This window comes from Schistocerca americana, chromosome 1, assembly GCF_021461395.2.
Source record: "Schistocerca americana isolate TAMUIC-IGC-003095 chromosome 1, iqSchAmer2.1, whole genome shotgun sequence".
NCBI lineage: Eukaryota > Metazoa > Arthropoda > Insecta > Orthoptera > Acrididae > Schistocerca > Schistocerca americana.
The window spans coordinates 740,605,377-740,632,172 of NC_060119.1; the positions used below are offsets into that span (position 1 = coordinate 740,605,377).

General features: G+C 43.9%; 1 protein-coding gene across 1 annotated transcript in view; it reads right to left on the reverse strand.

The window, feature by feature from the left end:
- The window catches only part of LOC124593974 (follistatin-related protein 5-like), a 503,257-nt gene that overhangs the window by 15,997 nt on the left and 460,464 nt on the right, over positions 1-26,796 (reverse strand). Inside the window, exons 11-16 of the mRNA XM_047132326.1 lie at positions 23,880-24,084; positions 15,832-15,953; positions 10,983-11,120; positions 6,683-6,898; positions 3,846-3,996; positions 1,767-1,967 (exon numbers count right to left, since the gene is read on the reverse strand). Of these exons, the coding sequence (XP_046988282.1) occupies positions 1,767-1,967; positions 3,846-3,996; positions 6,683-6,898; positions 10,983-11,120; positions 15,832-15,953; positions 23,880-24,084 (1,033 nt within the window). The remainder of the gene's footprint in view (positions 1-1,766; positions 1,968-3,845; positions 3,997-6,682; positions 6,899-10,982; positions 11,121-15,831; positions 15,954-23,879; positions 24,085-26,796) is intronic.

The window sequence follows — 26,796 nt, forward strand, 5'->3', positions numbered from 1 at the left end:
AGAAAGATTGGTTTTCACTAAGCATTTCAGTTCCAAAGCAAGTTTGCTTTCTTAAAGTGAAAATTGTAGATAGTTTGCTTGTCTTCACTATAAAGGCCGACAAACCATCGTCGACTCATGCCAGCCCTTCCACTCCATGGTATGATCATTGTTCTACAATTATAATAAGTAGCATAAATGTTGAAAGAAATATATTGAAAACTGACTGTAAACGGTTAGAGGACATCTGACAGTGCGATCAAAATTAATTAATTTCCCACTGAAAGTAGCAGTATAGGTCAGGAGATTTTGGATGGAGTAGATGGGCAGGTATCAAAATTTTAGGAGGATGTATGAGCTGAAGAAGGATAGTTCCAATACCTGGTAGCTTATGGTCCTAATACGTTTAACAGAGATCGAGAAGAGACAATGGTTAAAGTTCATGGTAATCCTGTTGAGGAAAAACCATTAAAATCTCAGGCCGGGCACCATGATTTAGGTTTCCTTTGGTATCTTCAAATTACCTGAGTGCACTCGCGGAATAGTTACTTCAAGAAGGCCAGTTTTTTCCACCATGCTTCTCCAGTTCGCGGGTTCTGTCTCTAATGACCACAGCACTTTTAACTCATCATGTATTGTAAACACGAATCGCTTGGATGTGCAGAACGTGTTCAATCAACACACGTACAGTCAGACAAACAACACGTGAAAACAAAAACAGAAAAATGTGACAACACTTTTAAAAACAAATGATATTGCTATACGCACAAAACGGCAGCTGAATTGTTATTTAGTACGTTACGAACCACAGTGACTACATGAAAAGGTTGAGTCTTTTAAATAGTTTTCCACATAAGGGAATGCTGCATGGTTTTGAAATAATGAAATTACTGTAAGTCAGTTTCTATTTTATAGTAAAAGAAGCTTTCATGAATTGTTTTAACTCTATAACCAGTATGTGGCAACGAAAATATCTTGTAATATTCCAAGACGCACAGTGAAGATATTTTATTAAAAACGCGAAACTTGTCTGTGTCCTCAAATAAAGTTAAAAAAAGTAATGTACAGCATACAAAAGGAGGTGGCAACCACTGCGAATTATATTAATGGTCACCACAAGAAACTTGTTTTATACTTGTCTCCAATCGGTACTAGTATAATTTGTACGGTCAAAAATTATCTCCCATATAAATACATTCGTATTTTAAAAAAATATGTTTGTTTATTTGGCTTTTGAGTTCCCGCTAAAAAGGTCGAATGGTCGTCATTAATGAGTAAGCTACCTTGTGACACGTGAATAAAGTTATCTGAAACTGACTTCAGTTTGCGCTGCAAAAAAAGCTGAACAGTCTGCGTCCAGCGACAGAAAAAAATAAAAGGTTCAGGTTAGGATAAAATAAGGTATGGAAGAAATTGGCCTTCTGTGAAACGGAGCTCAGTTCAAACCGCCAAAATTCCACTAAGCATTCTTTCGAAAATAATGGCTATTTTGCCAACTCAAGAATTCGACACGGAGGAGATAAATGATAATTTCTGTCAGCTGCCGACTGAAAAAATGAGACGAATAAGCCTAACAAAATAATTACGTCTAGGCCTTTCCATGCTGTAAGAGGGCGCGCACCATGGTATTAAAAAAAAAACTTTTTGTCTGAAATTTTTGTGGCGCTTGCCTCTAAGTTGCTATTCGAACGATCAGCACAAATACTGTGCAATGTGTAACTGCCGCACCGCCTCCCTCGGCAGCACGGATGATGCGTAGCAGAGGAGTAGTGGAGTAGTGGGCTCACCAGTGACGCGCTGCACGACGAGCGTGACGCCGTCGCGGCCGTGGTCTACGGTGACGACGGCGCGGCTGTCCGGGGCGACTGTGGGTCGGCCGAGCAGCGCGGGCTTGCGCGCCAGCACCGCGTCCGACAGGTGGTCCAGCAGCACCTGGCCCGCGGCGCGCCCCGTCACCGGCTCCTCGCACTCCAGGATCGCGTACCCGTCTGCCGGCAGGACAGACGACGATTGACAAAGACATGACTTGGGATATACACTGAAGCGCCAAAGAAACTGGTACAGGTATGCGTATTCAAATACAGAAATATGTAAACAAACAGAATATGGCGCTGCTGTCAGCAACGTCTACATAAGACAACAAGTGCCTAACGGAGTTGTTAGATCGGTTACTTCTGCTACAAAGACATGTTATCAAGATATAAGTGAGTTTGAATGTGATGTTATAGTCGGCGTACGAGCTATGGGATACAATATCTCCGACGTAGCGATGAAGTGGGGATTTTCCCGTGTGACCATTTCACGAGTGTACCGTGAATATCAGCAACCCTTAAAACATCAAATCTCCAACATTGCTGTGGCCGGAAAAAGATTGTGCAAGAACTGGACCAACAACGACGGAAGAGAATCGTTCAACGTGACACAAGTGCAATCCTTCTGCAAATAGCTGCTGATTTCAGTGCTGGGCCATCAACAAGTGTCAGCGTGCGAACCACTCAACGGAACATCATCGATATGGGCTTTCGGAGCCGAAGGCCAACACGTGTACCGTTGATGACTGCACGACACGAAGCCCAGGCCTGTCAACATCGGCATTGGATTGTTGATGACTGGAAACATGTTGCCTGTTCGGAAGACTCTCGTTTCAAATTGTATCGAGTGGATGGACGTGTACAGGTATGGTGACAACCTCATGAATCCATCATGTCAACAGGGGACTGCTCAAGCTGGTGGAAGCTCTGTAATAGTGTGGGGCGTGTGCAGTTGGAGTGATATGGCAACCTTGATACGTCTGTATACGACTCTGACAGGTGACATGCACGTAAGCATCCTGTCTGATCACCTGCATCCATTCACGTCCATTGTGCATTCCGGCGGACTTGGGCAATTCCAGCAGCATAATGCGACACCCCACACGTCCAGACTTGCAACATAGTGGCTTCGGGAACTCTCTTCTGAGTTTAAACAGTTCCGCTGGCCACCGAACTCCCCAGACACGAACATTATTGAGCATATCTTGGACACCTTGCAACATGCTGTTCAGAAGAGATCTCCACTCCCTCGTACTCTTGCGGATTTATGGACAGCCCTGCAGGATTCATGGTGTCAATTCCCTCCAGCACTACTTCAGACGTTAGTCGAGTCCATGCCACGTCATGTTGCGGCACTTCTGCGTGGTCCCAGGTCCCTACACGATACTAAGCACATGTACCAGTTCCTTTGGCTTTTCTACGTAAATAGTTTAAATATAAAATTCATCATGAATATGCTAATTACAGCGTATCTGACCATAATTTTTTATAAATAATGCACGTCCTTTTCTTTCTAATTATATTTGACATGCCTTGCAAATATAAATTCTTAATTATCAATATTTTATAAAACTTAGTTAATAAATGTTTTTTAAGTTTAAAAAAACATAATAGCTTTATTAACTAGTCTTTTATAAAATATCGATAAATAATTCATATTTGCAATGCATGTGATATGAATTAGGAAGGAGAAGAGGTGTATTTTTCTTAAGAGATAATGATAGTAAGTATTCGACAAGTTTTACAGGTAAATGATATAGTTATTCGAATTCCTGCATAACTACTACACCCCTCGTCCATTTGAACTTGCTTAATGTACCAGTGATCAAGCCGAGGTCTGCTGTAATTATGTAAGTCTGAAAGTGAAGTAAGTCATAAAGTAAATACTGGTTTAATGTTATTTAGTACACTGTAAGCCAGTCATTCATGGAAATTTCTAGACTTACACCCGTAACACCCCTTATATTCTACTAAGTATTTTTCACAGTGGTGACTACCTGGAGCTGAAAACAAAACGAGTGATTTTGGTTTTCGCATAATGTATCGACAACTTACACAGTGCGGAGAACTCGATGTGCCTGGGCACGCAGTTGTAGGGCGTGAGGTCGATGCTGCGGATGTAGCGCATGGTGGCCAGGTCCAGCTTGTACAGCCCGCGCTGGTTCGTGTGCGTCACGTACGCGTACTTGAACAGCTGGTTCATATCCTGCGGAACACGTGGAAGGCGCCAATTACAACTTCTGGAGGTGAAGCAACAAGAGAAATTACACATGACTGTCTGTAAGCCTGACGACATTCCCTTGGAACTGCTGTTATGCTTGGGACAAGACACGACAAAACTATTCCATCTGGTGTGCGAGATGTACGAGACACACATAAAACCCACAGTTTTCACAAGAATGTAATAATTCCAGTTGCAAAGAAAGTAGGTGCTAACAGTTATGAATATTACCGAACTATTAGCTCAATAAGCCATAGTTGCAAAATACTATGACAAATTCTTTACAGAAGAATGGAAAAACTGGAAGAAGCCGGCATCGGGAAAGATGACTTTGGGTGCCGGAGAAATGTAGGAATACTCTGGGGAATACTGACCCTACGACTCATCTAGAATACACGCCAAGGAAAGGAAACAGAAGTATACAGCATTTGTAGACTTAGAGAAAGCTTTTGACCATGCTGACAGCAATACAGTCTTTGAAATTCTGAAGGTAGCAGGGATAAAATACAGGGTGCAAAAGGTCATTTACAACTTATACAGAAACCAGACTGTATTTACAGGACTCGAAGGACATGAAAGGGAACTGTAGTTGAGAGGGGAGTTAGGGAGGGTTGTAGCCTATTCTTTATGTACACTGACCAAGCAGAAACGGGAAGACAATTTTGGCGACGGAATTAAAATTCAGGGAGAAGAAAAACAACTGGAGGCTTCCCAATGACACTATAATTTTGTCACTGATAGCAAAAGACCAGGAAGAACTTTTGAACGGAATGGGCATTGATCTTAAAAGGATGATGTAAGATACACATCGACAAACGCAAAACAAGAGTGGTGGAATGTAGTCGAATTAAATCAGGCGATTTTCATGGAATTACATTAGGAAATGAGGCACTGAAATTAGTGGAGGAGTTTCAGTATTTGGGAAATAAAATAACTGATGATGCCCGAAGCAGACAGGATATAAAATGTAGACTTGCAATGAGAAGAGAAGCGTTTGTGCAGAAGAGAAATTTTCGACATCGATTATAAGTGTAAGTGTTACGAAGTCTTCTCTACAAGTGTTCCTCTGGAGCGTAGTCTTTATCGAAGGGAAACGTGGACTATAAGGAGTTCGGAAGAGAAGAAAGTAGAGGCTACTGAAATGTGCTTCTGCAGAAGAATGCTGAGGATTAAATGGCTGGACCACGTAAGCGATGAGGAGGTACTGAAAAAAAAAAAAAAACAGAATAGAATAGAAATTTGTAGCACAACTTGACTAAACTTGGTTGATGGCATGCATTCCGATACGTCAAGAAGTCAACAATTTAGTATTGGACGGAAGTGTGTGGAGTAAAAATTGCAGTGGGAGACAAGAGGAATATATTAACCAGGTTCATGTAGATGTCTATTGCAATAGTTATTAGAAGCTGAAGAGGCTTGCACAGGGTAGTGTAGTGCGGAGAACTGCACCAAAGCAGTCTTCAGAAAGAAAGCCACAGCAACGACAATATGAGTGAAAATGCTCACTAAAGGCGCATAACGCAGTATAATGCTAGTAGGATATCTTTTTACATTGAAAGTCGTGCTCAGTAATCTGCTTCCCGACGTGCTAACTGTACTGCGTATCAATATTAGCCATATATCTTCCCATTCTTTCACTGAGTGCACAAGAAAAATGATTCCTTATGTCCTGCCTTCTCTGACGTCATCTGATTTTAATACTACGATCCGTGCACAATACATACAAACGGTTGAATGTCACAACGTCTTTTGGAGCAGGTCTCCAAAATTCCAAAATTTTTATAGTGTTCCTTTTTAAGAACGTCCCAGTGAAATATATAGCGCATAAAGTTGTCCTTTCATAGTGATCAAAAGGACCCGTCGCAAACTCCACATTCCGAGTCGTGTCGGGAGATGAATGTCAAGACGTGCATCACGTCGTCCGTGCGTGATTCACCTCTCCGTTTTGTGTCCCCGCAGTGGTTCACGGCCCAGCGTGTGCCCCTGTCACGAACAGACTGACCAGCTTGTTACATTTTTCATTATTCTAATCGTTGAACCGAAGTATTTGAAAGACATTACTGACGATGGTGGTTTATCGCTGGTCTTATACTAAAAACATGTTAAGGCACTAGAACTGCCTTCCGCACTTTCAGACACTACACACAGCAACTGACACAGCCGTCGCCGATTACTTCACTACTTGGATTGCCCTTCTGCAGCCAGATACAAACAGCGGACATTCCATGTGAAGCACAACCTTTATGTTACGGCGGTGTTGCCACTACTTTTTATCCAACCCCTCTACATCACTTTACTAGTCACGCCACCCTAACGCACCGCTCGGCACTTGGCCAACACTCTCCTACTAGTGGAAAGATAACTGTAAGGCAAAGATTCTTACGAAGTATTCTTACAATGAAATTTTCGAAAGAGGAGGCAAGAGCTGAGAATTTGGTGCATCCTCAAGGAGGAAGGCGAGGGCTTAAGACGTTAAACGAGAAGAGGGAAGAGAAGAATGGTGGACAAAGAAGGGCATAGCCGTCATACAATTATTTAAATATTTTTGGGAACCATTACATATTAAACGTATTTCATTTCAGCATGACACCACTATGCGCTATAGAATACGCATGAATCAGCCCCAAGTGTTGACTGGAGTCGAAAGTGAGAGACGTCAGGGAAGACCTACCTGCACCGGTGGCATGAAGAGTCCACTGACGAGGTCGAACTGTCCGTCTATGGGCTCCGGGTGGACGGTGTGGTGCTTGCGCTTCTGCGCGGCGTCGCGGATCACCTGCACCGTCTTGACGCCGCGGTCGCGCTCCGACCGCCAGTTGAGCACCCACACCTGGTCCAGGTGCGGCACGTAGTGCAGCTCCACCGGCATCTTGTCCGTCGTCACCACCTGCCGGCGAGGCAGGCTGCTCGGTTAATACGAACCATCAATCACAGAAACAGCACGTAGCAATCATTAGAAATTAACGATGTCCATGACGTAGAGAGTTCTGACTTTGTTGGACAGCGTCGGAATAGCCAATGGGGTTCAAATGGTTCAGATGGGTCTGAGCACTATGGGACTTAACGTCTGAGGTCATCAATCCCCTAGAACTTAGAACTACTTAAACCTAACTCACCTAAGGACATCATACACATCCATGCCCGAGGCAGGATTCGAACGTGCGACCGTAGCGGTCGCGTGGTTCCAAACTGAAGCGCGTAGACCCGCTCGGCCACACCGGCAGGCCTCCAATGGGGAAAGCATTTCCCAATAACTTTTGGTCCTTCTTCAAGACATCCTCTACTATAGAGGCTACTGAGGACACCTTGACGAAAAACTTGGAAGATATTGGGAAATACTTTTGCAGTTGGAGATTGCAACTCAGTGGGACAAAGAAGAAGTCTCTACATTCCGCCTCAACGACGCGTTAACCAACAGGCAACTCAGTATTTACTTTGAGAACAAACCGCTTTCCCACAATCGATATGCAAAATATCTAGACCACTGAGCTTCAAGGGTCATCTGTCAAAGACAGCCGCCAAACTTAGAACTTGCAACAACGTCTTCAGGCGCCACGCTAGAGACTTCAACCTGAGGCCCAGTCTATCCGCTAAATCGCTCTGGCGCATCAGTGCGCACACTAGGTGCATCGATGTCTAACTCCATGCACCTTATAACAGGGACTATCAATTCCACCTCAACCTGCTGGCTACTCGCAATAAGCAATAAAGCTTCTCCCATCTGAGACGAGGGAAATTATTCCTTTCAGGACTCAAAAAGATCGAGAACAGCCCTCTTCTACAAATACATCGAGACGTCCCCGTTAGCGAGAGAAACAGACTGCGCTCTTGACAACAAAACTTGAAGAGTGCAATAGTTCTGGATGAAAATTGATTCAGCCTGTTGATCACTGAAAAGAGCAGTGGACCAAACAGGCAGCCCCTGACTTTCATAAAATGTGTTGCCTCACCACCACAACACATGGATTCGGCAAGCTTCAAAAAATCTGTTCTACCATAAACAGAATATGAACAAACTCTCGTAGATGTCCTGACTCGTTGTATATATGGGGAAAAATAGCTTCTCCCAAGTGTCATTGCGGAGCTAGTAGAGAAACCGTGATACATATAGTCGAAGATTCACTGGTGACTGCTCCGAATTCTTGCATGCTACCGAAAAGGCCGTAGAATACACCACCAATATTTCGTGGTTTTATATAGTTAATATATATTTTGTATCTATCCTTTATTTTCTTTTTATATTAGCTGTATATTTTATATGATACTTAATGTTCGTATTGCCGATTATTTATATGTAATTAATTCATGTGATGCACTACGCTATAAGCTAAATAAATAAATAAATAAATAAAGAATGATATTCAGTGGACAAATGGTTTACTATTGCTCAGATGTTAAATATACAAAGATATAAAATAACATTACGTGCTCATAACCAGAACTAATAAGGCCCACATGCCACAATGATAGTACCGATATGTATCATAGCATCGGCTCGAACAGACCTTGAACGCTTCCCCGAGGAATGGCATTTTCCATCATGTTTTTCACGGCCCGAAGTTCAGAACTGTTGTTTGCTGTTTTAGATTTAGTGGCGAGTCGCCTACACGTTAAACCCCGAAAAGATTCAATGAGAGCATTTCAGACGAATGAGCGGGATGAGTACGAAGAAGAATCTGTTGTGCAAATAACTGACGATCACTCCTTTCAGCTCGTCGACAAGCACAAACCTGCCTGGATACAGATACTGGAATGCGTTAAAAAAATTATTGCACTTCAGTTACTACAGTGTCTGTGACATAGAAACCGCTGCTGAGGGTGTCTAAAATGCGGCGCAAAGGACTCACGACGTTTGTTCAGTGTGCCGACGAACAATACCATTGTCGGAGAGAGTGTTCGTCACTAGAGGGTGTCACGAATACTCGGAGACAACTGTAATGCAAAACCCGAAGTGAGAATCATTGACAGAAGTAATTTGTTGCCAATCGTGCTGCTGCTGGCGCTGCTAAATCAACAGCCCAGCGAACCAGAGACACAGCAGACGCTGTAGAACAGTACGGGTACACAATGGCTCACATTTAGTGCTGCTTCAGTTTGATGCCAACGCTCGATATAGTGCAGTAGTATGTCACTATTATATGGATAAGGAGTCTGTCACTTCATCCTGACATGATTCTTTGTGATTTATCGCCGAATTTATACTTCGGCCTGTTCTCTTTCAGTGTCTTTCAGATAAGCGGACAGCAGCTGCACGACATGACAAATCGCGTGAACAAAGACTGATTGTTCCCACACCTTGCCATATTGGCTCCAAGTCTTACTCGTTTAGTGTCTATAGCAGTAGACGTAGGAGTATAGTTTATTGGTGGCAGGAAGCGATATACAAAGTGTCCTAGAAATGTTGTGACATACTCTGAAGGATTGTAGAGAGTGCCTTGAGGAACGAATTGAGGACACAAACGCGTTACTGGAAACTTCTCCAACGATACTACAAAGCGTTGAAGTTGTAGGTGCCGACGCCTTCCACTAGGTAAACGTGACTTTGTGCGCTGAGGGACCGTAGGTGAATCGTCACGCAGTGTTGTTTGTTATTCAGTGACTGCGACTGATTTTCACGATCGTCAGTGGAGAAGATTAGCTCCATCGGGAAAACAATAAAGACTTTACAGTATTCCAGGAGAAAAATAAACAGTCGATGGAAAACCGTGTCTTAAACTGCCATCAAGCGAACCAGCAGATCATAACATTCGTAGGAGACAAGGCCTGTCTACGCAGCAGCTAGTTACATGTTCTCCATTGGGGTCGTGGCGATCGGTCGCGATCACTGAATAACAAACAACTTTGCGAGACATTCTGCCTCTGGCACGTCTGGATAAAAAGTCACGTTTGCTAACAGAGGGGTAGCCTAGTGGCAGGCGCCGACACCTATAACTTCGAAACTCTGTAGCGTCGTTGGATGATGTTTCTGGACACAGGTTCCCATCCTCCATTAATTTCTCAAAACACCCTCTACAACCACCCTCGATGTTTGTCACAGCTTTTCTGGAACACACTGTGTATGTCAATGATGCATTACTTTTCCTTGCAGGGATATCGTGTTCGGAACAAATATAATTCGTTATTTGCTGTAATGCAGTAAGTTGCTATCTGCTCTAATTCCCCTCCTGTACAAGTTAGTATTTATCCTCTGTCGTGAAAGACAGGAAAAATTTACTACCTTCACGTTAACATTCTTGAGACAAAAGTAGCAAAAAATTGTTCAAATGGCTCTGAGCACTATGGGACTTAACATCTGAGGTCATCAGTCCCCTAGACTCAGAACTACTTAAACCTAACTAACCTAAGGACAGCCCACACATCCATGTCCGAGGCAGGATTCGAACCTGCGACAATAGCAGCAGCGCGGTTCCGGACTGAAGCGCCTAGAACCGCTCGGTCACAGTGGTCGGCCAAAAGTAGCAATCAATAATGCTTTTCACATGGGAAAATTTGGGTATATGTACTCTTGTTATGTTTATATGCAATTTTTTAATGTTCATTTTCGGAAACAACAGGGAAAATGGATCAGAAGTGCTTCACCAGATTTTGAACCTTGATCGGAATATGTGCGCCACCTTGGGTACGTAACATCGTTTCAAATAATGTAAGGTTTTGTTCATTTTAGAAAGACTTTCAACCATTTATGCGTGTTTTGATTTACTACTGTTCTTCTCTTATGCAAAAAGTGGAATTTTTATTGAGATTAGGCGCATAAGACAAAAAGGCTATCAGGGGAGGTTTATTATGTTAGAAACAACCATGTGAAGAAAAGTAAGGCTGATGGGGTTAAGTTTAGGTCATGCAGATACTAGCGATAAAGTGTAACAACGAGCATTTGTGGAAGCCGTTCTACCAGCCTTCTGACAGGCACTTAAATGTGATTTGCAGAGTACACACGTAGATGTAGAAGTGGGTGCTGGTTTGTGACTTACGTCAACGACGACCATCTGGATCTTGCTGATGACGAGGACGCGGTCCTTGTGCGGCTGCGCCACGTACACGTAGCGGTTGGCCACGTTGATGGCCTGTCCCCAGCTGCAGTTGACGCCCTTGTCGCCGCACACGTACTCCTGCTGCGAAACAAATAACAAGGTCAATGACTAGTTGATATCTCTCTTCTGCCTTTGATCTTCCCTGGGACTGAACATCTCCCATTATTCCACGTTGAGGTCGAATTTACCTAAAAAAAAAAAAAAAAAGCTGCTGCAAACTGCTCCCATCAACATCTTCGTTTATCCAATCAATGATGTAAAATGTCTGCCAGAAGACAAAATTAAATTTAAAAACAATCTGAAAATGTTTTTCCACACAACTCGTCTTATTCCGTAAAAGAATTTCGATATTTATAAAAGCTGTGGGTAAGAATCACTAATTTACATCTGTATATACACGCCTGGATTACACGCCTGGATAGCTGATCGAATACACCCAACGGATTAACGACGAGGGCCGGTGTGTGGCCAGCCTGGATATAAATTTTAGGGGGTTCTCCATATCCGACTAGGTGAAAATCGGGCTAGTACCCGCGTCCCGCCTCAGAAGGTGCCGGGGGTGACAACTTTAAAGGAAACTGACTGTCTTCAGCCACTAACGTTGCCAAATACAGATTAACATGCCAGCCTCTTGAAGATATAAGGCCAGGGAAAAGAAGGAAATTTATAAACTTTGCAAAAAAAAATTAGGGGAATATGACTTTGGACATCTGCCATACTGTATTGAGCAACAATTGTGAACTTACTGTGATACCACATATACCTTTATCTTTCATAAAATTAAGTACACAACAAAATACCATTAGATTCTCATTCATTTACATAAAAAGAGCTGTAATAGCCGACGAGTGTTGAAAACAAAGTGGAAACAATCATTCAACCCGTCATACTGAGTACTGTTTATAGGATTTTGACATCTTCAATAACTTTTATGCCTTCCGTGAGCGTTTATCACGGCGAGACATCCATGTCGCATGCTCCGTGTAATTCTATGGAGGTCCATCTCTCGTATCCGCTCCCATTCTTCAGTGAGAGCCCTTTAGAGTTCTTGGAGCGTCTGTGATGGAACATAACGGCCACCAACGCGTCTGTCAAGCGCGTTACACACACCTTCGATGGGCTACAGATCGGGACTCGCAGCTGCCCAGTCCATTATGTCAGTGCCCAGATTCCGCAAGACATCCATAGCGACGACCATCACATGGGCCCTGACATTATCAAACATGATATGGAATTCAGGGCTACGAACGTATACTACAGCCACCATATGGTCCAACAGAAAGTGCTCGATATACTGTTTGGCGGTAAGGCGACCATGCACAGCGACAAGATTCACACGGCTGTCAACATTGGTCAACAGTGATGCCTCCCCACACCATCACAGAACCTTGGCAGAATCTGTCGATTTACTGGACAAAATTTGGCAGGTACCGCTCACCACGGTGTCTCTGCACACGGAAATGGTCGTCACCTGGTGTCCGAGAAAATCTGAACTCGTCTGTGAATAAGATGTTCCGCCCGTGACGAAGTTGCCAGTTTACAAGGGAACGGGAGAACTAAAGGCGAGCTGCAATACATTGTGCTCGGACGGGATGTCTCATCGGACACAGAGACTCCAGTGGCCCTCCTGTGATAGCAACAACACAGAGATGACCAGATGTCGGTCTGCATGTGTGGTTGTAATACGTCGGCGACCTTGTCCAAGTCGTCTTGTGTACTGACCTGTCTCACTGTAGTGTGTCCACAGCTTGTGAACCGAGCTAGGTGGCGCAGTGGTTAACACAATGGAATCGCATTCGGGAGGACGACGGTTCAATCCCGCGTCCGGCCATCCTGATTTAGGTTTTCCATGATTTCACTAAATCTCTTCAGGCAAATGCCGGAATGGTTCCTTTGAAAAGGGCACGGCTGACTTCCTTCCCCGTCCTTCCATAATCCGATGAGACCGATGACCTCGCTGTTTGGTCTCCTCCCCCAAAACAACCCAACCTAACCCCACGGCTTGTGGGTGACAGATGGAGAGACATTGGCATATGCAGCTACACGACGGAAAGTCCATACTCCATGGATCGAACACACTGCTTTTGCAACTTGCGCTGCATTAAGTTGTCGCATAGCATGTACTTTGTTGAATACAACGTTCACAAAGGACAACTATCGTCCGTGGGTCTCACAAGAGAACACTGCTTGACACCGATACTCACTCCCTTCTGAGGGAACACCTGATGTTGCAATGCAGAACACAGACGATAGACAGCGAATGATTTTAGTTGCTGCATACACTGAAGGCGAAGATCTCAGGCTATGCAGTAGGACCACAGGTAACGTCTCAGTCGAAGTAGATTTAACATAGCGGACGTTGATACAGTGTTTCCCAAATTCTTTTGAACAGTGTACTCGTACATTCAGGGAGGGCAAAATAAATGTGCCCGGAAGATATTTGGTAGACTGATGCAGAAGTGACCCTTGTTAATGAACAGGAGAACTGTCCAGCCCGGAAAATAGGGCAAACTGTGATTTCTGTGCACCAATCGGTTGCTGCCACATGTCTGTGCCTGCACAGCCCCAGCATGCTCTGTCTCGAGTACTTCGCTGTGTCATTACACGTTTGATTAAGTGAGAGGAGCAGACGTGTGTAACAGCCAGTTAAATGATGCAACACAAGATCACCTCCGCCCCCCCCCCCCCTCCCCTCGGCAAAAAAGAAAAAGAACCAATGCGTATTCAGTGTCGAGTATTAGGCGAAGCACAATTCCTGGGAAACGTGTGTGGGACTGTTAGTGTAAGAGTTTAAGACTGGAAGTGTTTTGACGAAACCTCCAGCAAAAGCTACAATGTGAAACTTAGTGGCAAACGGGCACGTAACGGGTAACATAGTAAATAAAAACAGTAAATTTCTGAAACGATTTAGAACACAAGAAAACATTGCTGGGGTGAAGGAAGTTCGAGAACAGCCAGACGAAAACTCTACTTCGTTTCTCTGTGAAAGCGAGAACTAACAGATGTATCGAAACACTGTCGACAACGACCTGCATCTTCCATAGAAATTTACGGTTGTGCATGAGTTCAACTGCCCAGATGGACTTTTTCCTTTTGAGTTATACCGGTGGTTTCTGAGAGAAATGAAATCAAGTCTTTTGGACTCCCATTTTTTCATTTCATCAGATTCCTGCATCAGCCTATCAGGATATGTAAATGGGCAGAACATGCGCCATAATGCAGCAGAAGATCTCCATCTTACTCTAAATAATTTTCAGAGCACTTATATTTCCCAGTCTGTATACAAAATTGTAAATGGTCTGCATGTAGCTAATATTTACAGATACTTGTATAATATGAATGTAAACTGTCTCATTTCACTGATTACGACTAATCGAACAAATGATCCAAGTAACATGGAACCAACTAATTTGGACATATGAGGGGTTAGTTTTCTGCTTGATTAAACTTCACAGTTCTCCGACAGTTTTGAAGGATTTTTCTGCAAGCCACGTCTACTCCGGTATTCTTTCGTTTCTGGGAAATCTTTGTCATGATAAATGTCTATTATGTCCCTGGTTGTATAAACTGGTATGGTATTTCATCACCTTGTGCGTGGCCTTCGGGCGGTTTTTACCATCGTTCTGGTTAATGACGAGCAGATTCTCCATCTGTGCCTCGTAAAGACAATCCATAAACTGTTAAGTACGAAAACAATAGAAACATTATAAACACAAATGGCGTATCTGGTATTTTCCCCTCACATATAAATCAAGATCTTCAGTCAATAACAGAATTCGGCCGCTGCAATTTAAGTCAGATTCATAATGAGCAGAAATTCACAGAATAAAGACATTGAATGGACGCTTAATTCAGACTCAACATTGGGCCTCAACCATTCATCTAGTTAGAGATAGGTTAAGTGGGAAGAATTGTGATGTTCATCTTTTGTCGCTATACCAACTACTGATTATGAATCAGAGAGATTTCTGCATACGAAGCTCATGTATAGCCGTGTACAGGTGTAACTGATAAAGATTACCTGATCTAACTACGTCAATAAAGTATTAGTTATTTACCTGGAGGGAACTGTTCTCCAGTCTGTTACGAAACAAAAGAAAATAAGCGGTTAATTCTGATTGAACGCTGCTATTTATTCAGTGTGGTATTAAATCTTTCAGAGTCATAAATAAAATACTTGAACCACAACGAAGACATTATAACACATAAGCAGTCCTCATCTCTCTCTCTCTCTGTCTCTCTCTTTCTCTCTCTCTCTTTGTTTTTGTTTGACAGGTTTTCAGACTGTCAAAGCAACAAGTGCTCCATATGGAACTGCATGGTGTTTGGTGAAGCGTATAAAACTAGTTTTCTACCTTCCTGTCCCATTAACGAATGGCTGGATTAAAGATACACCTTCCATTAATTCAACTGATTAGGGTCCTTGACCGACAAACAGCATTTAAGAAAGGGTCGAACGATATTTTTTAAGTGACACCCTTCTTCCTTATGATTCATCCAGTTAGAGCAGTATGGTGCTGGATACATTTTTCTAGTCGCTACATACGAACTCCAAAGTACATTCACGTTCAAGAAAACTATTCTGATAAAGGTTTTAGATCTCATTTCTACCAACTTGAATCGATTTTTTTTGGAGGAAACTCTTTAAATATATACCGTACTTGTGCTGCAAGATCAGCAGTGAAGTACTTTCTACACGAAGCCATGCCATCTCTTTATCAGACGCCAGTTAATACTATGTTCATGGACGGAGTTTCTCAGTGAGGGGTAACGTGGAAACGTAGCTTACCTGAGTGCCGGGTATGATGTCGGTGGCCTGTATCTGGTGGTAGAGGCGGCAAGCCGTCGGCTCGTACACGGACACGCCCCAGTCGTGGAACGCGAAGAACCGGTGCTCCTCATTCAAGGCCGCTGTGGACACAGGTGCCGTGTCACGTCACGTCGCCTCTTCTCACTTATATCTAGCAACTCATGTCGGCGAATTAAACACCTGTGCAACGAAGCTATATGAAGTGGTAAACATCTGTGGTTAATGCAACAAAGCGATATTAAACAGTACGATTATAGCTGTGCTGTGGATTACGAGTTTACCCTTAAAACTATTGTCGTCTCCCCAATCTGTTTTCCTGGTACGATTCGTTGTTTGTTTGTAGCTGCTTGATAATAGCACAAGTCCGAAGTTACAAGAGCAAAAGAAAATACTGGCACTAAGAAGCAGAATACAACAGTCTTTAACTGTTCATACAGCCTTTACAGGAACTTAAGTAGTACAAGCGACTTGTTTTGCAACTAGGAACCCACAAAGAGAGTTCAAGGTTCTAAAGCAGAAAATCTTTCTCTAGTCGTAACAATTCGACGTATTTTCTTTATGAAGCGTTGTTTTATGACTTAAATAATTTACTGCAGGTAACTGTGATGAGTGTATGTGGAACTGTATTGCAATATTTGCCTGTGATTGTTCTTGTTGTTAATGATAATGATAATGATGATATGGTGAAAGAGGAAGGCGCGAGCGAAACCCTGTACTGACACACAGTGTACTCCTGTAGAACCAGACGGAAGGATCATTATCAAATGTATCGCAAAGGATTGAACCTATTAAACTCCAGTCGACCGTCAAATCAGAGGAAATCTACTACTCTTCCATCAAATGTACGGTTTTTTTCGATTACCTTATCAAGCTTCTAATTTCATAACTAGGAGGTTTTATTTTTACTTTTTAGAAACTAGCACCTTCTTCCTCGTGTTCTTTATCGGACATTTTAAATGTTATCAGTCAGTTTTGTCCGCTACACAGCCTGAGATTTACGTATTTAGCCTTTTTCTCTGCTGGATCTTAAAATTGGCTTTCTCTAACAACTGCAGTTACATCTTTCACATATCTCTGGAGTGGCTCAACGGCCAGGTGAAAATCTTTCGATCGTATACCATTTCGGCGTCTTAAGTGTCCCAAAGCCAGTGACACCCGCTGTTCCCACACATTCACCCATGCAAGTGATAACTGGGCCCGACGTTGTTTTACTTCATTGATCGGGTGAGAACCGGTGTAACCAACGTGGCAAGACTGGAGGTTCAGAATGATGAAAACAGTTGAAATTCATGTAAATGTATTTAAAATTACTGTTGAATAGAACCTGCATTCCTCGACGCTGATTGTTCAGTTAAAATGGGCACTTCATCATTTGCCGTATTTCGTGCTTGAAGAGTAATGCTGGGAGCAACGAAATATTATTAAACTATGGCCAATATCACTGTAGAGACACCTTCAAGAGTTCGTTGTTGCAAAACAGCAATCATGACACTGTCCATCAATCCCTGATGGATAGTACTTCATGACAGCCTTGTCTTTTGCCATTAGAGCATTGGAGAGTGAAGATATGCGTATCTGATTCGTGCAACTGGCGTCAGACTGTACTTGAGGAAACCAGTTATTCACGGCAGTGAGTGAACTCTGACTTCACGTGTGGCCCATTCTCTCTACGGTTGGTTTCGATAAGCGAGTTCAGAGTTTGGCCATCGCAGTCACTGAGGAATCGTTTCCATCTACCACCAGTCTTTGGTGATGATGTTTATAGCAAACTATGTCTGCGAAAACCACTGTGTTCAGTGTCACTGTCAATACTCTTACATCAACCTTTTTCGCAGTCGTCAGGATATTTGCTCCCTATAACCGCAGCGTGTCACTCTGCTCTCCTTAGGAATAGTAGATTTATGCTAATTAGATGCGTGTTAATACGTAATGTAACGGGAAAAGCACTGATAGGCGACATTACGGGTATGGTAAGTTGCACCAGTTCGCGAAGGTGGTGTTTGAGGGAAGATATTTGTTTATAAAGCGTATTTCAAGAAGAGTTATTTGATTTTACAAGACTAAATCTTCTACATGAATGAAGATAGAAACGTGAGGTGAACTATAACTTAAGCATAGAACTACAAAGGTTTTATTTTAAAAGAATAATCCGTTTTTACAAGAGAATGTGTTTTACACACATTTACATGAAAAATAGTGCTACTTTATAGTTACACTTAGGATCGACGTTCTCACTTATCTTTCTCAAATGGTCAAACTGCTCTCCCAGGGATGCACAACAAGCATCAAGACACTGATCTAAATCACCCAATAATTTTGTATCTAAAAAATGGTTCAAATGGCTCTGAGCACTATGGGACTTAACATCTATGGTCATCAGCCCCCTAGAACTTAGAACTACTTAAACCTAACTAACCTAAGGACAGCACACAACACCCAGCCATCACGAGGCAGAGAAAATCCCTGACCCCGCCGGGAATCGAACCCGGGAACCCGGGCGTGGGAAGCGAGAACGCTACCGCACGACCACGAGATGCGGGCACTTTTGTATCTCTCGAGTTAATGCATACACCGCTGTTGCTGTGTGGTTCGCAGTTCACCGAATGTTGTTGGAAGTGGAGGCAATGCCCCCAATCGACACACACACACACACACACACACACACACACACACACACACACACACAAAGGAGAACCGTACTTGTACCGTGATTTACAGACCTTCGAGTGTCTTTTGAAACTAACTTGCTTATAAGAAATAAGGAATAGTGAACATTAATAGACAACCTTGCTAACACCATTTCCTGGCATGAAAAAGACAAATCTGCCAGGGTACGGTAATTACAAAACTCTCCCATTCTGCACAGGATTACGATAAAAGCGGCAACGTGAATACCGAAGTACTAGCGAGTGCATTTAGTGTCGCAAAAGATGTGAATGCGAAAGTCTGTAACGCAGATTACATCGAAAACCGAGCCAGGACCAGCGATACCACGTCAGCCCTCACACATAAATACACTATTTTTTTTAAATTAAGAGAATAGTATTCATTCTGTTCCTCTCTGTGCATAACTATCTTCTTCAGAAGCTAGTTTTAAATGGCTCTTACTATTAAATATCGTCAGTCGACTGTTCTTTCTTCTTATTACACTTTCATCTCACCACTCTTAGCCAATACAAATGCATATAGTCTGTCAACTAATAGTGGTGCTGTTACATAATACGTTCACGTATTTGATATCTACTCTGGTCATATACAGCATTATGACCAGCTACCTAATAACCGATAACCGGTATGTTCGCCTCTGGATACCAGCGGCGACGCTTCGTGCCATGGAAGCAGTGAGGCATCAGTAGGTCGCTGGAGGGAGTTGGTACCACGTCTGCACACACAAGTCACCTAATACCTGTAAATTCCGGCAAGGAGTGGGGGGGGGGGGGGGCGATGAGCTCTGATTCCAAATGTGTTCGATCAGGTTAAGATATGGCGAGATGGGGGTGGACAGCAGATCAATTGGAAATCGCCACTGTGTTCCTCGAACCACACCATCACACTTGGCCTTGTGATACGACGCATTATCTTGTTGAAGAATGGTTCTGACTTCGGGAAGCATGATCATCATGTAGGGGTGTGCGTGGTCTGCAACCAGTGTACGATACTCCTTGGTCGTCATGGTGCCTTGCACGGACTCCACTGGACCCATGAATACCCACATGAATGTTGCCAAGAGCATAATGGAGCCGCCGCAAGTATGTCTCCGTTTCGCAGTACAGATGTCAGGGAGCTGTTCCTCTGCAAAACATCGGATTGACGCCCTCCCAATGTGTGTGTGAATTCCTAAGGGACCAAACTGCTGAGGTCATCGATTCCTAGACTTACACACTACTTAAACTAACTTATGATTAGAACAACACACGCACACCCATGCCCGAAGGAGGACTCGATCCACAGCAGTTGGCGCCTGTCCTGTTTTACCAGTCTGTAACGAGGGGTGGCCGCTCAACCCCACGACATCTAGACGCGGCTTCGCCTTGGTTTCGTCAGGTGTTGAAGACACTCACCACTGCACTCCTCGAACACCTGACAAGTCGTCAGGTTCAGAAATGCTCGTCGTGCCGAGTGTCCGGGCCATCACAATCTGCACTCGGTCAAAACAGATCACACGCCTCCCCCATGCTACACACGGAGAGCACGCTCAGTGATACGACATGCAACATGCGTGTGACTGACTAGCAGTCATTACTCGCCAGGTGACTGGACTGGTTTATATCGACAGTCGGTCTGTGATCATAATGTTCTGGTTGATCAGTGTATATTATAAAGTCGGAAATTTCTGAGTGTGTGAATTAGTACGTTTCCTACACCTTTACATTGAAATGGTGGACGAATTTCGATGAAATCTGAAATGGAGATAGCTTATACACTGAATTAACACAAAGGCTACCTCATGTATACCTATCATAGGCTTTGAGGATATATAAGAACTGCAAACCATGATGCACGAATACTCATGCTCTATTCATCAGGTGTTTCAGAATAAGAGCACTTACTCATTTGCAACAAACTTTACAAATTATATCGAACCTCTACGAAACCTTTTTCCGCTGACGATCCACACAATGATAAAAGGAAAAAAGTTTATCGCTTACTACATTTCTGCTGTTCATGCATGGCGCATGAAGCATGGCGTTTTAATTCATTACTTCTTTACCACTAACTGTACTCGCGCATCATTTTGCAGACAGTACTTACATGTACCACTGAATGTACAAGCAAAATTATATTATTGTACGACGTGTATTTACGGAAATATGACGTCAGATACTGAGATGAGGTTGGTTGGTTTTGGGGGAAGAGACCAAACAGCGAGGTCGTCGGTCTCATCGGATTAGGGAAGGACAGGGAAGGAAGTCGGCCGTGCCCTTTCAGAGGAACCAAACCGGCATATGCCTGGAGCGATTTAGAGAAATAACGGAAAACCTAAATCAGGATGGCCGGACGCGGGATTGAACCGTCGTCTACTGAGATGAGTCAAAAACTGCCGCGTCATACACGAGGGATTAATTAATTTCTTCTTTACTTCCAACTCAAATCACAACACATTTCGCAGACAGTAACACATATACGACTGGACGTAGCTGCAAAATATACCATGGTTCGACGCTTAGTTCGGGAGATACGACGCCATGTACATAGAGCTACGTGAAAATGAAACTTCAGGGCGAAATTCGCTAGACATAAAGGTGGAATATGTGTGCAGATACTTGTGAAATATATCAGAACATTGAAGTATATTTGACATATGCGTTTGCGGGCAAAGCTATCTTTAAAAAGCTCATCCTAAGTCCTTAGAACTATTTCAATTAAAATTGGTACACATACTAGTGACAATCTTTTAAGAAATACTTTATGCTAAGAACCAGCAGTTTCCTATTCGGGTTGGGGTGATAACGCAGAGAGAGAAGAGGCAACGAGGACACAGACAGAGAGGGTATGGATGCAGGTGGTAGTGGTGATGGGGAGGGGGGGAAAATGCGGTACAGAGTGGGGGAAAGAGAGATGAATAGAGAGAGGGAGAAGAAAAAATGGATAGAGGAAAGGAAGAGTAGGAGATGGACAGGTAGATGTGAGAGGAGGGAATGGACAGAAAGGAAAGAGTAAGAGATACAGAGAGATGAACAGTGAGAGGTGGAAGGAGGAGATGGAAAGGGTTAGGGGGAAGGAGGAGATGGACAGAGAGAGAGGGGGATAGAGGAGATGTAAGAAATACATACCCGAGCATTTTTTTTTATAAATAATTGTTTAACCGAGGGTAACATCAAGGAGTGTAGCTGGTATATGTACCGGGCGGTTATAATTAAACTTTCCCTATTTAATACGTTATAACAGGGAAACTAAATTACCGTATGAGTTCCAAACTTGGTAGCATTAATGTCCAGAGTATGGGTCACATGATTTCCATAAGTCACAGCGCCACCGTCCAGTTCCAACTATGGCCACCAGGTGCCATGTTCAGTCATCGTGATTCATAGTCTCACACACCTGACCAGTCGCAGTGCACTTGTTGACGTGTGGACGTAAGTATGGATAAAATGAGCAGGGCGTTATTGGTGAAGCTCTGTTATCAAAAGAACAGTAATGCCGCAGCTGCACTTCGAGAATATCCCCGGCGGAAAGGATTACGGAAGGGTCTCTTTCTCCAACTGCCGTGCGGAGCATGATCAAGAAGTTCTAATCCACTGGATAACTTGGCGTCGCTCTGAGAAGAGGCCGTCGACCGATTGCACCACAGGTGTTTGATGAAATCACTGTTGCGCGCAATTCCCGATCGCCAGGCAGTGCGCGTGCAGTGTCACGACAGTTGAACATCCCGTGGTCCACTGTATTCGAACCATTCTCAAATGGTATCCGTACAAGATCGATATCGCACGGCGACTTGCACCACAGGACCCACAACGACGTGTTGACTTCACTCTCCACTTTCTCGCAAGGATTGAAGTTGACGAGGGCCGGCCCTGGACCATCCCATGGACAGACGAAGCTTGTTTTTCTCCGACGGGTAAGGTGAACATACAGAACTGCCGAGTGTGGGGATCTTCACCTCCAGTCACAGGGCATGAAGTTCCTCTGTATGGTGAATGTGTCACCGTATGGTGTGGCTTCACGGCTACATTCATCATTAGCCCATTGTTTTTTGAACAGGTTGGCGCTCAAGGATCAAAGACGTGCAGTGTGACTGGTCAGCGCTACTGCGATTTGTTTCGCCAGCATGTCATACCCGCCCTACAGGAGACAGACGCATTGAGCTCAACAGTTTTCATGCAAAATGGGGCCCCTTCGCTATTCGTTCGTGAAGTTCATCTACTTTCCGATATCAGCCGATCGTTTTCAGATGCCTGACCAGCACGATCACCTGATCTCACTCCCTGTGATTTCTGGTTGTGGGGCTACCTGAAGGTCAGCGTTTAGCAGGGGGACATTTACACTTGTTCTGATCTGAAAAGCAGAGTATCAAGAGAGGTAGCCCATATACCTACGGACACGCTTTGTTCTGCTGTTCTGGATGCAATCCTGCGCTTTCAGGCTCTTCGGACACTGATGGGAGCCATATTGAGCCCCTATTGTAGATGTAATGGTACAGGTATGTAATGGTATGATAATGGTATGATATACCGTAGCAGCACATTAAAAGTGTTTCAGTTGAACTGATTCTGCATTATTTCTTTTCGCCACGTCCTTGACATTAATACAACCAAGTTTCGTACTCGTACAGCAATTAGTTTCCGTGTTATAACGTGTTGAATAGGGAAAGTTTAATTATAACAGCCCGATATATATCCTTTTCAACGATTACTCATTAATAGTATTATTATTTTTACTGTTATTATTTCTATTCCTATGCTGAGGCACAATTTTGCAATCATTAAACATGTAACAACTAAAGAAAACATGACCCGTTGTATAGATACAGAGGGTGAAGCAAGAGGAAACAATATATAAATGTGTGAAAACTGCTCATGCCATTAACGACTGCAGTGAGCTGCAAGTGGCATCATGCCACACTCTAGACGAAAATGACGAAGAGCGGCTTTAACTGAATTTTAACTGTTGAAAGGAGACCACAAAACACGTTTTGTTTCTCTGTTACCACCAGCTCGAATCGACGCAGAGTTCAAATGGTTCAAATGGCTCTGAGCACTATGGGACTTAACGTCTATGGTCATCAGTCCCCTAGAACTTAGAACTACTTAAACCTAACTGACCTAAGGACATCACACAACACCCAGTCATCACGAGGCAGAGAAAATCCCTGACCCCGCCGTACGCAGAGTGGGTAACGAACGGGAAAGCAAGTGAGATGCTGCAGGGGAAACGCTACCGGCAACCACACGAAACGGCACCGTACAGCTGGCATAACTTTTGGTTTCGGTGACTGAATTAAAACTCATCCGAAATTGCTAACTACAGTCAGTCTCCCAAAAGTGGATGGATATTTTTGTGTCAGGGTTCTGGAGACGGCCACTCACTGGGCGTGGGCTCGTCCTGGACGACGAGCGACGAGATGTCCCTGGTGAGGCCGCCCACGTTGCTGGCCTGGCACATGTAGGCGCCGGTGTCGGCGTAGGCGAGCCGCTTTAGGGTCAGCTCTGTGCCGTTGCCCACCACCTCGTAGCGGTCGCGGCCCGGCGCGCCCTCACCAGGCAGCGGCTCGTCGTTCTTCAGCCACTCCACCTGCCGACACCGTACAGTACATACACACACACACCGCCTACTGCAGTTGAAGGGATCAGGCGGTGCAATACATGCAACAGGCATTGCCACACAGGGGGGGATAGGCAAAATAATGTGAACAGTGGTAGTATTAGAATGGTTGTGTTTGACGGTCAACGTCTCGCGCTGGACTATGCGTGTTCAGTACGGGCTAGGCATCGGTGCAAGTTGTTTACGAGTAGTGCACAAAAAAAAATGGTTCAAATGGCTCTGAGCACTATGGGACTTAACTTCGAAGGTCATCAGTCCCCTAGAACTTAGAACTACTTAAACCTAACTAACCTAAGGACATCACACACATCCATGCCCGAGGCAGGATTCGAACCTGCGACCGCAGCGGCCGCGCGGTTCCAGACTGTAGCGCCTTTAACCGCTTGGCCACCACGGCCGGCTCGTATTTGCATTCAGAAGCCGAGGTCGACGTGCAATGGAAGACCTAACAGACATCCAAAGAGGGCAGATTGTGTGGGTCCGATTCGCTGGAGCATCAGTAATCAAGATAGCCAACTTATTGAATATTTCAACAGCAGTTGTTTCAACAGTCATGACGGCCTAGACAAAACATGGAAAGCCATCATCGTGTAAACGTAATAGTGGGTGCAAAGCAAAACTAAATGACAGAAATCGTCGTATGCTAACACGAATTGTGTCTAAACAACAGCCGGCCGGTATGGCCGAGCGGTTCTAGACGCTACAGTCTGGAACCGCATGACCACTACGGTCGCAGGTTCGAATCCTGCCTCGGGCATGGATGTGTGTGATGTCCTTAGATTAGTTAGGTTTAAGTAGTTCTAATTTCTAGGGGACTGATGACCTCAGCAGTTACGTCCCATAGTGCTCAGAGCCATTTGAACCATTTTTTGTCTAAAGAACACAAAGCTACGGCGGCTAAGTGACTGCAGATCTCAATAGCCATCTCTGGGACCCCGTATCTATAGACACTCTCTCCCGGAAACTCCATAAAGCGAATATTCGTAGACGAGCTGCAATACCGTAACCGACAGTGACGATAAACAACGCAAAGAAGCGTAAAACATGGTGTCTGGAGAATAAATGCTGGACGGCTGATCACTGGAAACACGTCATATGGTCCGACGAGTCAACGTTTTCGTTATTTCCAACATCGGGCGGGGTTAACGTCTGGAGAATGCCAAAATAGGCCTACAATCCTGATTGCTTGATTCCAACGTTTAAGCATGAGGGTGGAAGTGTGATGGTGTGGGCAGCCATATCAGGGTATTCTGCTGGTCTCATCATTACTCTCAAATCTGTGTTACAGCCAACGATTATGTGAGCACTTCAGGCAATCACGTGCACCAAAAATGGTTCAAATGGTTCTGAGCACTATGGGACTCAGCTGCTGAGGTCATTAGTCCCCTAGAACTTAGAACTAGTTAAACCTAACTAACCTAAGGACATCACAAACATCCATGCACGAGGCAGGATTCGAACCTGCGACCGTAGCGGTCTTGCGGTTCCAGACTGCAGCGCCTTTAACCGCACGGCCACTTCGGCCGGCTTCACGTGCACCCCATGATTCAAATGATGCCATATTTCAGAACGATAATGCACCCATTCACACATCCATGAAAGTATAATCGTGATATGAGAAGCATGCAACTGAATTGCAGCGTCTTTCCAGGTCAGCACAGACCTCGGACTTGGACATATCGAACCCTTGTGGGCGGTATTGAAGCGCAGACTCCGGAGTAGATTTCCGCCTCCCTCGTCACTACAGGAGTTAGAAGAAGTTCTGATCGAAGACTGGCATAACATTCCACTGGAGACTATACAAACATTATATGCCAGTATTTCAAGAAGTATCGCAGCTGTATTACGTGCAAATGGGGGTTCAAACTTTTATTAATATACCGTTCCCAAATAAATACAGGTGTTCACATTATTTTGCCTATCCCCTGTAAATGCAGGCAAATAACAGTTAATCCGTGCTCTGTCAAGGAAACCTGGAACTAAATTGACACTCCTCAAAACGAAACTCTCACGCAGTTCACAATTTACAGGTAATTTTTTAAAATCCTGTTCTTCACATATTTACAACGTATTCAGTCACATTAACAGTACTTCAATATCAAGGGGGATATTTTCAGAAAGTCTGAAATATACCGTTGTCAAACCGCTTTACAAGAAAGATATCAAGACATCAATCAGCAGATAGCAAGACGTCAATCAACACCAACCAGTCTCCCTCCCTACCTCCTTCTCGAAGTTCTGGAAAATATTATGTGCACAGGAACCTTAAAAGACATCTGCCACAATATGATTCTTAGCTTCAGTTTGTATTTCAAAAGCGTCTCTACACGGGACACTCTATCTTTGAATTTATATATCAGGTCGTACAAAACTTAAATGAGAGAATACAGCCAACTCGTATTTTCGGTGATCTGCCATAAGTATTTGATTTTGCAGTTCACAGTATTCTCATAGAGATCCTGCTGGTAAGTAGTTTCCATGCTGTCAAACTAAAAGAATGCTGTGTACACAACTAAATCTCTACAGAATGTGGAATAATCACTACTGGTGCACTGCAACTGAAATGCAGCGTCTGTCCAGGCCAGCACAGACCTCGGACTTGGACATATCGAACCCTTGTGGGCGATAGTGAAGCGCAGACTCCGGAGTAGATTATTCCACATTCTGTGATTATTCCACATT